This window comes from Macrotis lagotis, chromosome 4 (assembly GCF_037893015.1).
Source record: "Macrotis lagotis isolate mMagLag1 chromosome 4, bilby.v1.9.chrom.fasta, whole genome shotgun sequence".
In the NCBI taxonomy this organism is placed as follows: Eukaryota; Metazoa; Chordata; class Mammalia; order Peramelemorphia; family Peramelidae; genus Macrotis; species Macrotis lagotis.
The window spans coordinates 225614143-225627255 of record NC_133661.1 but is presented as its reverse complement, the minus strand read 5'-3'; the positions used below and the strand labels follow the sequence as shown (position 1 = coordinate 225627255).

General features: G+C 37.4%; 1 protein-coding gene across 7 annotated transcripts in view; it reads right to left on the bottom strand.

Annotated features, from left to right (window-relative positions):
• Positions 1 to 13113, bottom strand: part of CCDC88C (coiled-coil domain containing 88C) — a 234001-nt gene that overhangs the window by 115902 nt on the left and 104986 nt on the right. For 6 of the 7 annotated variants that reach the window (XR_012478165.1, XR_012478166.1, XM_074235494.1 and 3 more), the window contains exon 4: positions 12522 to 12591. Coding sequence is in view for 5 of the 7 variants with exons in the window: in XM_074235494.1 (XP_074091595.1) it covers positions 12522 to 12591 (70 nt within the window). In the remaining 2 variants the exon portion in view is untranslated. Of the gene's footprint in view, positions 1 to 2024; positions 5390 to 12521; positions 12592 to 13113 lie in introns of those variants that run through there. The other variant, XM_074235497.1, reaches the window with a different exon arrangement.

Below are 13113 nucleotides of genomic sequence, written 5' to 3'. Positions count from 1 at the left end.
CAACCTCACCTTCCTTGCTTCAGTTTTCTCAACTGTAAAATAAGTTGGAGAAGGAAATGTTAAAGTCCTCCACTATCTTTATCAAAAAAAAAATCCCAAATGAAGCCACTTACTAAGCTGTGTGACCCTGGACAAGTCATTTAACCCTGTTTGTCTCAGAGTCCTTGTCTATAAAAGAAGCTGGAGAGGGAAATGGTAAAGTCCTCCAGTATTCTTGCCAAGAAAATACCATATTACAAAGCTGTGTAACCCTGAGCAAATCACTTAACTCTCTTTGCCTCAGTTTCTTCATTTGTAAAATGAACTGAAGAAGGAAATAGAAGACCACTGTCTTTGCCAGGAAAACCACAAATAGGGATACAAAGAATTAGGACTATTGTACCACAGTATTGTTGTGATTATCAAAAAATATAATAAACACAAAATGCTTTGTAAACCTTAAAGCATTCCATAAATGTCAGCTATTATATCTGCCTTCCTGACAAGATGCATTAAACAACTGAAAATTCTCTAGATCTCTGTTCTTTCATGCTTCTCATATTAAAGTCAGAACCTGATTATACTATGTTGATTTAATACTGATAATTTCCTGAACATGATTACAGGGTGGTAAAGATGGGTTTTTTAAAATAATGAGTCATATCCACAGCCTACCAACTACTCTTTCAGAATAATTGAGTTCTCTGGAAATGACCCAGTTTGTCTCTCCTAGAATTTCATAGTCAAATCCCTACCTTTAAAGCTTCTGCTTGTAATCCACTTATGATTTCTGTCCATTTGTCACATTAAAATTGCTCCACTACACACCCATTGGTCCTTAAATTTTTTTTTATCTGAGAACCCCTTCATAATTTTGAAAATTAATAAGTTTTTGATGATCTAGGTTATTCATATTTACCATAATGGAAATCAAAACACCTAAATATTATTAGAAAATTGGGCTATTTTTGTTTGTTTTCTGGGGGGGGGCAATAGGGTTAAGTGACTTGATCAAGGACACACAACCAATAGATATCAAGTATCTGAGGTCACATTTGAAAGCAGGTCCTTCTGATTGAATGGCTGCTACACTATTCATTGCACCACCTAGGTGCCTCAGAAAATTAGTTTTGACCTCAAGGACACACTTGAAGAATCACTGGTAAAGTCCAGTGGAATCAAAGAAATAAAAATGGGCCACCAAAACATACATAAGGATATTTACAATCCAATATTATTTTTTGACCCCTTTGCTATAGACTATCAACTTTTAAACCAATCTCTTCACAACACTGCACTGGAACATTCCATAAGAAATTATCTGCTGGTTAACTGACTAAGAGTAAGGAAGGTAACACAATCAGCAATTAGTTTCTGAGGGAAACTTCCATATCTCCCACCAACATCTTTCATCTAGAATACTGAACCAATGACAAAGGATCCCCCCATCTCTGGCCACGGACAAATACAACTTGGAGAGAAGTCAGATTAACTCATAATTCAAGTGTTAACAGTAGAAGAAAATCCAAGCAGGTGAATTTTTCCATTAAAACAGCTCCTGTTCCTACTGTTTTAGGATGAGCATTCCTAAAGAGATCCAGACATCAGTCACCACTAATCTTGAGTGGGAAGGGGCTTCAAGTCATCCAGTCCACTTGCCAAAGGAGTAAGGTCACGCAGGTAATGTGTTTAAGAGGTAGGATATAAACCCAGTCTTTAATCTTAACATATAAAATAGCTTCCCAAGGCAATTTAAAACAGCTGTTTTTCACATTCACCATAAGTAAACAGAGCAGCAGCATCACAGAATGATAACAGAACACTGCCCTCCCCCAACTCCCCACTCTTATCCAAACAAAAGGCAGAATCCACTTTGTTCCTAGCTCCCAACTTAGGAAGAGTAACAGAAAGTCATGATCCAATTACAAAGATTGCAGAATCCAGTAGGTGGGGAAGGAGAGCAGGGGAGGAGGTGGTCAGAGGGGAGAAGATCACTATTAATAAGAAAATTCAGAACCCCAACATTAGTAAATGAAGAAAATGACCTTTAACCAACAACATGTCTCCATTCCTAAGACCGATGCCGCAGGCAAAGGCAATCCTGTTGGAAGCCATTGTGGGTTCAAGGCTGGCTGCGGTCTGTGCTTACTTTCAGACGGTCACTAAGCGGTCTAGCAAACAAAGTTTGGTAACCAGGCAGCCGTATCTGACAGTCACTTTAGTAAAACTGCACGCTGGCTGTAACTGTCTTCCCCACACTCTGGTGTTAGGTACCCACGAGAGATTCTGAGATAAGGAAAACCAGTCCACAGAAGCACCCCAAGAGCCTCCCACTTTCAGAAAGAATCATTTCCTAGCCCCCTAAGTGGCAAGGAGGCACCAAGAAGGACCATTTGTCATTGGATTAGGTTTCTTTTCAGACAACTCTCATCTCATTAGTAGTCAGGAACAGAAACTTCACCCTTTCAGGGATTGCTAGTGAAATCCGATTAATTTCTTTTGGGATAGTCCCTCTTTTCTCCCCCAAATGCTGACATGGTTTTAGCAGAGGCTAGGGAGGAAAGAAACAAAAAGCCCGTTTGATGATACTTAGAAGAACAATGTATGACTGAACGAAGTTATTTTCTAACAATCATTCAAATATCCAGTTTTTAAAAACTTGTCCTGTTTCCAGGATGCCGGTCAATAGGTTTTCTCTGCTCACTACAATGATGACTAGTTGCATGTATCAGCAGTAAGTGAGAGACTGAAAGATCCTGATGGAGGCCAAAAGTAAGGTTTGAAATGCATGCTGACACACTTGATAGGAGAAAACAAGCACCAAATGGATTAAATATTAGAGACCAAGTTTGCAGAAATACTCTCCAGTCTTAGAAAATGGTGTGAGAAGATAGGTGAGGACATTTCTTCCACAGGAGCAATAAGAAGTTGCTCCTGGTCCAGGATGGATATATAAGGTACAAAAACCCGCTAGGTCTTTCTTTTTTGGCCAAAGAACTAGCCATTATTTTAAGTCAATAAGCATTCTCAGTCAAATGAACTATAAATAACTATAAATTATTAGTAGTGTCCAGCCTGCCCCACTCTTAGTTTCATAAAAATAATAACCACTGGTATCTAATTAGGAAAGGTCATAGAAAGGCCCAGCTCCCCTATATATATTACAGCAAAGATTTTATGTTATTACTATTTTTAAAATAAAAATGTATTAAAAAGGTTATGAATGTTCTGTTCAATTATTGTTTAGCTTTTTTTCAGCAAAGATTTTAAAAGGGTACTAGATTAAATAAATAAAAAAAACCAATAAACTTCACCCTCCAAACCGGGATTGGACCAGAGATAGCCAGATGCCCCTGAGCACTGAGGGGGGTCCCACTAGGAACACCATAAGGATCTCTGGTCTAGATGGCCGAAGTTTGCCAGAGCTGACCAATAGTACTTCAGAGAAACTCTAAGACTGGGAGTGCTTTTCTGGAAGTTTGAATGATCTGACAGGGAAGCTTGGGGAAGTAGGCATAAATCTGCCACATTCTGATCACAGATACTCCAGAGAGACCTTTAGACTACATGATAATTCAATGGAAAACTGAAATCTTTAAATGCTCTCAGCATCCCACCAAGTCCAAGAGTATTGAAGGCATGAAGGCTAGCTCTGGCCTGTAATCCCAAATCAGGAACTGAAATTGGAAAAATGAGTAAACTGAAGATGGCACCAAACACAAGGAAGAAATAATACCATGAATGGAGAGCAATATTTCACAAGGATAAGCAAAATCTCAGGAGAAATTAAAAAGGTTAGGCTTGATCTCAAAGACTTCAAAAGTAAGTTAAAAAAAGCAATAAATTAAAAAAAAGCAAGACATCATATTAGCTTTAGAATAAAAAGTGATACTTCCTTACTATAACAGTGAACTCCCTGAAAATAAAAAAGCAGAAAAGAGAACTCAATGACTCAAGACAACAAAAAATAACAGTATGAAATCAAAAGACTGAAAAAATTTAAGAAAATGTAAGGAGTGGGGAATCTTTTTTTCTGCCAAGGTTCATCTGAATATTTATAACACCATTTATAGACCATATAAAATTATCAACTTAAACATTAGTTTGCTATATTTAGTCAAATGTTTAATTAATTCTCCCCTAAAAAGCTCCTAGATTTATTGAATTTCGAGTCCCACCTGTGGTTGCCTTGGATGTTCCCCTCCCCTGTAAGAGAGGAAAGATAATAAAGAGGGGTGTGAGGGGTGTGGGAGGAGTGGAGAGCAGGCTTTAGGGTTTTAAAACAGCAGCAGGATATGACAAGGAGGCCTTTTTCTGGGTAAGAAAGCACAGGGTTATTCTAAGAGAAAAGTAGAGGGGAGGGTGTCATAAGAAGGGGAAGAGAATGAAGGTTGGAGTACAGGGGGCAAGGTTGGAAACGATGACCTAGAAAACACACACACATATACACACACACAGAGTTATGTGTTATAAGTAAATACAAAGGAAAACTGAACTCAGGTCCAGGTTTGCAGGTACATGGAATTTAAAAAGCAAACATGATATTGAACCCCAAAATGTAAACATGCAGAAATGAAAGGAGACAGGGAGATAAATCCCACATCAGGCTTCGCAATGAACAGGTCTTTATCAGTAAATCTCTACTGCATAAGAGAAAAAAGGCATTAACATGTAGAGTACTCAGGGGGTGGAAACCACAAAGATGATATAGAATAAATAGGGTGTTAAAAGGAAACTAAAGATGAAACAGTCAAAGGAAACTCGCAAAATCATATTTTTAAAATATGGATGATTTACACACAAAGTAACAATGAGTTGTCCTTGAACAAAAAGAGGAAAAGACATTACTACTACTTAAGAGATTTATACCTACAGAAAAATTTGCTGATGGTAAATTGCACAAAGGAAAGGAACATGAAATGATCTATGAAGATCTTGGGAAGTAAGATAGATGCTTATCTATGAAGCATGGCTTAAATGTAGCCCCGGAAGATAAATAAGATGACTTGGTTCAGATCCATTCCTATTCTTGGAATTGGTACAGCATGGTTCATTCATCATCCAAAGATGAAAAGTTATGAATCCAAAACCTCTCACTTTACAAATGATGTGAGTAACTTGAGATTTTTCAAATCAAAATTTTTTTGGTCAGAAACAAAATTGACAATCCACTTTCCTTATTACTTTGCATCTCTGTAAAGGAAGGGTGTTGAAATAAATGGTCTACCTTACTTTTTAGCATTAACAATCTGTGATTCTATAATGAGACAAATACCTAATGCCTTTGCCACCACTCTTATGAGGAAATAAAAAAGCAGTCTAAGATAACCCTGCAAAATCAACTTAATAAGCAATTAATTAAAATTTTAAAGAATTAAAAAGCAACTTATGGTTTCTTAAAAAGAGATATTAAATATTTTCACATCACCTTGGAAAATATTAAACAAAGAATACTAAATTCTATTCAGTAAATGTTTTGAGTTTTCCTCTTTTCAAGACTTTTCTTCACATTTTTGCTTATGACTGAAACGTCTTTTCCATTATTTCTACCTACCAAAATCAAATGCTGGGTCCAAGGAGTTGTCCCTCACTGCTCCAGAGCAGAATGATCCCTCCCGACAAAACTATTCTTTTGAAGACAAGGTACTTAGTTTTTCTGGACCTCATTTTCTTCCTCTGTACAAAAAAAGGACCTGGGCTCCATAGTTTTTAAGGTCCCTTTAAGTTTTAAATCTCTGACTATGATTTTATAGATCATTATTGATCAATGTAGTACATACATACTGTCTAGCAACAAATCTTCTATTCACCACAAAATTAATTGAATTTTTAACTAAGTTTTGATTCAATGCTCCAAATAGTCAAGGGTACAAACTGGATTGTCAAATGAATTAGAAAGGGAGTCATTTCCTTTCAGTCAATTTTATTTTTTGGCAGTATGATTTGGTGTTTGTCATGACTGGGGTCTCTTCCTAAAGCAAACATTCATGATAAACAGAGGAGGTTTCTATGTCATCAGAAAGCTTTTGATCTCTTATGTTTCTTAAATCTTAGTCATGTTTTCCAACATTATTTTTCCATTATCCCTTGTCCTTTTTTTCACTGAAATCATGAAATATTCAAGTCCGTGTGTGTGTGTGTGTGTGTGTATATGTGTGTGTGTGTGTGTGTGTAAGTATGGAATTGTATGTGTATTTTTTTTAAATTTGTAAATGGCTTATTCTTTGTAGAATTTAACTTCTCTACCTGCAGCAGATACAGGCTAACAACAACAACCATGATAATAATAATAAAAAAAGATTTTCAAAGTACTTTGCATACATTATTTCATTTGAACCCCACAACAATGTTGGAAGTGGGTTCTATTGCTACCCTTAATTTACAGAAGAGAACATATGAGTTAAAAGAGGTTAAATGGCAATGTCACATAGCTAGATCTAAGTCTTGAGTTGAGATTTGAAATAAAATCTTCCTCCCTCCAATGCCAATACTTATTGTAATCATTAACACTCCAAGGAGGGACAATCAAGTGTCCTAAGAAAATCAATCAGTAAATATTTATAGACTAGACTCTGTGCTAAGTGATGGAGATATAAAGATATAAAAAGGCAGTGCCTGCCCTCAAGGGGCTTACAATCTACAATCAAACACCAATTTAGAATTAAGGATAAAGACAAGATAAGGTGAATAATTAAAACAGCTCCAACCTGACCTAGAGAGGAAATGGATAACAGAACAGAGCTTAATAAAGACCATTACTATTTCCTATTAAAGTTTAATTCAGGGGGCAGCTAGGTGGTGCAGTAAATAGAGTGTGGGCCCTGGAGTCAAAAGATGCTGAGTTCAGATCCAATCTCGGACACTTGGTAATTGCCTAGCTGTGTGACCTTGGGCAGGCCACTTAACCCCACTGACTTAGAAAAAAAAGTTTAATCCAAGTAAAATAGTTGCCATGAAAAGGAAAAATTCAAGATTCTTCTGATTCAAATTATCTTATAATTACTTTATCTGTATATAGAATGTATCTATTGCTATCCTAGCCTCTATTATGTAAGCCTTTTCAGGGAAAAAAAAAGCATTTTTGATTTGTAACCTAAAAACCACTCATGGGCCTTGCATAAAACAAGCATTGAACATTTGTTCATTAACAACATTTTATTTGTTAAACTCAAGTTTACAGGACAGTTTTTCAAATATTATAAGAAAGCTATATGTTCACCCCTTATAAATCACATCTCTCCAGGCTTAAATATTTCCAATTCTTTCAACTGATTTTTGGGGGGTTGGCATGGTCAAGGGGTCACTAACCTTTTCTCTGCCACCTTGGTCACCCTATTCCAGTTCAAAATTTCCAAACTCCAGAAATCCACCAGCCTCAACCTCACCCAACAGCAAGACTCATGATATTTTGTCACCATGACTGACTGGGATGGGACTTTTAAAAGGTTTTTAAGTTAAATATACTATGTTCAATTTAAAGAATGTAAAACAAGAAATGGTACCTCAAAAAATTTTATCCCTATTTTAGTCTTATTCTGAACTTAATTTTTTTTATAATTTTATGTCAATATAATTAGTTTCCTTTGTAATCTTTACTTTCATTTCATAAAATTTAAAACATGATTTGAGAAGTGGCTTCACCCCAGAGTTCACTAGACTGTCAGAGGTCCACAACACAGAAAAAGCTTTCTAAAAGGTTTCTAACCCTCCTCTAATTCAATTCCCTTAATTTATATAGAAGGGTAGTGGATTCAGTCCAAGGTGTACTTCTTTTTTTTAGGTTGTTTTTTTTTTGCAAGGCAAATGGGGTTAAGTGGCTTGCCCAAGGCTACACAGCTAGGTAATTATTACCTAAGTGTCTGAGACCAGATTTGAACCCAGGTACTCCTGACTCCAAGGCCAGTGCTTTATCCACTACACCACCTAGCCACTCCCAAGGTGTACTTCTAAAAAAAATACTATCAGGGAAGCAATTGCAAAACTCTTTTCCAGTTGTAAGCCAGGTGTAAGTATGGAAAAATGACACAAGGACTACCCATGATATATGAATCTATGTTATCTGTGACAATGCTATTTTCCTGTTTAGCCAAAGGCACAGCTACAATGAAAAATAAACCCCATAACACTTCTCTTCTCCTAGGGGAATTTAATAGTGACACAGTCTGAGTGGGCACTGTTGAATTCTTAGGGATATAACTTGCAGCCTAAATTAGACAAGGTTGCTTACCATTCATACCAGACAAGCAGAACTTCCTGCATTGTTACCTATTCTAGGGAGGATTCCCAAATGGTTAAAGAAATACCAAGAGATTGCCCCATTCCTAGAGAACCACAGACTACCACAGTTGGAATGGACCTCAAAGGTTAGATGCAGCAGTGGATAGAACACTAGCCCTGGAGTCAGGAGGACCTGAGTTCAAATCCGGTCTCAGACAACTAGCACTTACTACTGACAATGGACAAATCACTTCCCATTCCAGGGCCAGTTGTCCTGATTCATATCTGGCTCCATCGATGGTTCCAGAGAAGGACGTGAGGCCGGTGACTTAGCACAGCACCCCCACTCAAATCCAATGCACTTGCTTGTCAAGGCATCAAGAACAAAGGACAAAACATTAACAGAGCACCAGGCCAGGCTGGAGTCAGAAAACTTGAGTTCAAATCAATTCTCAAGATTCTAGCTGAGCACTTAATCAATCAGTTTGCCTCAGCTTTCTCAACTGAAAAACCTACCTCCCCCAACATTACTGTGAGGTTCAAATGAGATAATAGAGCATTATATAAATGTTGGCTATTGGATAGGATGGCTTGGCCCAGAGTCAGGAAGGATGCAAATCTAGCCTCAAACACTGAGTGACCCTGAGCAAGTCATTTAACCATGTTTGTCTCAGTTTCCTCATCTGTAAAATGAGTTGCAGAAGGAAATATCGCTCTGATATCTTCATGAAGAAAACTCCAAATGGGGTCACAAAAAATTGGACTAACTAAAAATAACTGAACAATTATTACTATTATTATTATTATTATTATTAATCTGTACTTGAACATCATGGGGTCACAAAGAATTGGACATAACTGAAAACAGCTGAACAATTATTACTATCTGTACTTGAACATCCTTGTATAACCTTGCTGAGTAATCATCCAATCTTCACTTGATGACCTCTACAGACAATTCCTAACTGTTAAGTTTCCCCTTACAAAGAGACTAATTCGGACTCCACAAATTCCTAGTTCTAACCTCTTGAGCCCCAGGTCTAGTCTAGTCCCTCTTCAAAATACCTTCAGATAGCTATCATACTCTCCCATCCCTACTGAAGTCTTCTCAGGGCTCAAAGTCTTAATTCTTCAGCTGATCTTTGGATAATCTGGTCCCAAGTCCTTTAACTATCTTCACTGGGATACCCAGTCTAGGCTAAAGTTAGTTAATGTCCTTCTTATAACACTGAACCTCAAACTCTGAATGTGGAGCGGCCTTTAGGGAAGCAGGGCCTCCTTCATACAAATCACTCTCTCTTAATGAAGTCTAACACAAAAAAAGGGAAAACAGAAGGGGAGAATTTAAGAGAGAAAATCTGCATTTCATATTTCAAAGCCTCCTTAGGGGAGCTGTGAAGCAAAATAAGGAAGCACCTGACAGAAAAGCAACTGATGATGGATCTGGCTTCTCAAAGGTTTTAAAGAAAAGCATTAACTCAGAGGTGTTTACTATCAGGAACTGACAAGGTCAACATCCCCCTGACTCAAATGGGGTTTCCTGCTACAAGGTGTTTATGATCCAACTGGGCCTAAAACTAAGTAAATGTTTCTTTGAATATACTAAAAATTGAGTGTTAGGTTGGCTAGGTAGAGAACAGAAATAAAACCAGACCCCCCAAAGCTGATTTAAAGCAAAGGAATGGGACATAGCCAGGGTAGAGTAGAAAGAAAACTGGACTAAGGTTTGTTTTTAAACTCTCTGGGAGACCTTAAGTCAACCTTTTCCTCTTCTATGGGCCTCTATGGTCCTTCTGTTTAAAATGAGGAGGCTGGGGGTGGCTAGATGGCTTAGTGGATAAAGCACCGGCCTTGCAGTCAGGAGTACCTGGGTTCAAATCCGGTCTCAGACACTTAATAATTACCTAGCTGTGTGGCTTTGGGCAAGCCACTTAACCCCATTTGCCTTGCAAAAACCTAAAAAACATTAAAAATAAAAAAAAATGAGGAGGCTGCAATGACCAATTACAATTCCAAAGAATTCATGATGAACCTCCAGAGAGAGAAGAAACAGATTCAATACAAATTAAAGCATATTTTCTTTTTTTCTTTCTCTTCCTTCCTTACTTTCTTACATAGCTAATGTGGAAATCTGTTTTGCATAACTATACATATTTGAAATGTGCTTTGTTTTTCTTGCCTCTTCTGTAAGAGGGAAGTAGGAGGGAGAAGGAGATTACTTAGAATTGAAAATAAAATAAAACTGAATTTACAAGAAAAAAATAAAATGAGGGGTGGTGGTGTATTAAAAGACCTCTAAGGTCCCTCCATCTTCAGATCTCATTATCTTGTGATCTGTCAGGCAGGATAATCTAAAGTCTTCCCTGGATTCTAAACCTAAAGATCTCAATCCTGAGTTAATGTTCTAAAAGGAAAAAAAAAAATTAGTTTCCTCCTTTGGTCATCCACAGGTATCTGCTGTTCTCTTGTCAAGCAATTAATGAACAACATTTTATTAGCCACCTACTACACATGTGTGTACTGGGCTGGGCAGACCCTGGAGAAAAAAAGTGAAAAAGTGAAAAAAATGAAGCTATAGTTTTAGATTCTAGGATTCAGACTTTTTCAAATTAAACAAAAACAGAAGATGGGCTCAGCAGGTGGGGAGAGAGGACGTGCTAAACTTCTCTAACAATGCCATTACAGACTAAACACAACAGCAGAGCCACTCCTGGACCATGTATATTCGGTCAAATATATAACCAATGATTTGACTAAGGGAATGTTCTCAAGGCTGCCACCTCTTCTGTGAAATGTGCCCTCATTACTTCGGTTAGCTATTTTTCTTTCTCCTCAATTACTTGAATTATGTACTTCCATGTAATTGCCACCATCACTCTGCCCCTCCAAAGCTATACTCCGCCAGGACAGGGATTAATGAGTTTTTTGGGGGAGGGGTCTTGGTCTTGGGATTTCTAGCTCCCAACATAGTACCTTGTTAAATGAGAGCTACTTAAATACATTTTCAACTGATATCTAGCATTTCTTCATTTCCTACTGACTGGAACTCAGCTGGTTTTCCCTTTTTCCCTTGTTACAAGATGCTCAGAACAGATGAACAACAGTTACAGCAACAGATCTTTATAGAGTTCTTTTAAAGTCTGCCAATCTACTTATTATATGAACAATCCCATTTGGTCCTCCCAACAAGCCGAAGAGAGAGGCATTGGACTGACTACAAGGAGGGTGGTGAGGTGTTCCATCACCTTGGGGCATGGCATGGTAGACTTAGATCTGGAATCAAGAAGACTTGAGTTCAAATCCTACTTCAGATGCAAATCAAGTCATTTAACCTGTCTGCCTCAGTTTCTTCAACTGTGTTTTGGGGATAAAAATAGCACTTGACTTCTAGAGTTGTTGTGAGGATCAAATCAGACAAAATATTTATAATATGCAATACAGTGTACAGCATACAGTAGGGGCTTAATAAATGCTTTTTATCTTCCCTGCCCCTGGGGCCCCACTAAATCCATGTGAGTTTCCCAGTCAGGAAGGGAGGTACTAAAGTTGATGCTTTTATCTCAGTTAATAGATGAGAAAAACTGAATAAAATGTCAAGGGGGACAGGAAAGGGTTGCAATTTAGTAATATGGCTTCTCTGGACCTTAAAATGTATGTCCACCAACTACCAATAAAGTGAAATGTCCAAAGGAAGAACTGGGCTTCATGAAACAAAGGTCTTTGCCCTGCTTATCCATCAATCCATCCACAGTTATTTAAGAAGGTCCTACTCTTTGTTAGGCACCAGGCTTATAAAAACACTTCATTCTGAACACATAAATTTTACAGAGGGATTGATGCTTAATTTCAAACAGATACTGCTGCATAAAATAGGTGTTTAATACATACTTACTAATGAATACATAGATAACATCCATGCCACTACTAATTAATCTGCCCACACATTTTATTTGGGAAGAAGCAAGACTGAATGAATGAATGAATGAGTGAGTGAATAAATGACACAGAAAACCCCTTCCTTGAATATATCTAAGATAAACTACAAGTCAGCTGTTAGTTCTTGGGATCAGATAATTTCAGAACTGGAAGTTATCTTAACACTCCCTAGAATCAGCCAGATGGGGAATGGAGAGCGATTTATCCTTATAGAGAAAAATGTGCTCTTACCTTAATACTTCTGATAATAAACCTAACATTTTAAATCTGGAGACCATGGAGAATCCTTAACATTGCACTTGAATCCACCAACAACCCTTTGTCATGAGCTGTGTAAAAAGCCTGTGGAACTAACCAAGTTTGGAGATAGATGAAAGAACATTACTTACCAGATAGGGGATCTTTGCCAATCATCAAAACATTAGGTAAATTCATTACAATCAGTTGCTGGAGGACTTCCTAAAAAAAGGAGATAAGAAACAAAGTTTAGAAAAGTCTTATTTCATGTACAACCAAGAAATTCAGGATGGCAGGCCACCTAAAATGGATAATGTGGGGCAAGTCACCAAATTGTTACTTCTCTAGATTGAATATAAATCACAGCTGATCTAAGCCTTATCTCAACTACGGCCCTTGGGGAAATTGGCTGCCTTTACTGCTTAGAAGAAATCTAAGCACCCTTAGAAAGAGGTCCTGACATTGGCTATCAGTTATATCTCTAATTTTTTTTACACATTTAATTACTTTATTATTTTTCAAATATTTTATTTTTTCCCAGTACATACTAAAATTTTTTTAACATTTGTTTTTTCTTAATTTTAAGTTCCAAATTTTCTCTTCCCCTTCCCTATCCCCCCATCCTCATTAAAATGGCTATCAGTTATATTTTGAAGGGTATATTTTATAAGCCTTTTCACTCTCTGGATGCTGGGGGAATCCTAGCAGTTTAAGAGGGCAGGTACCTGAATTTGCTGTAAAGGA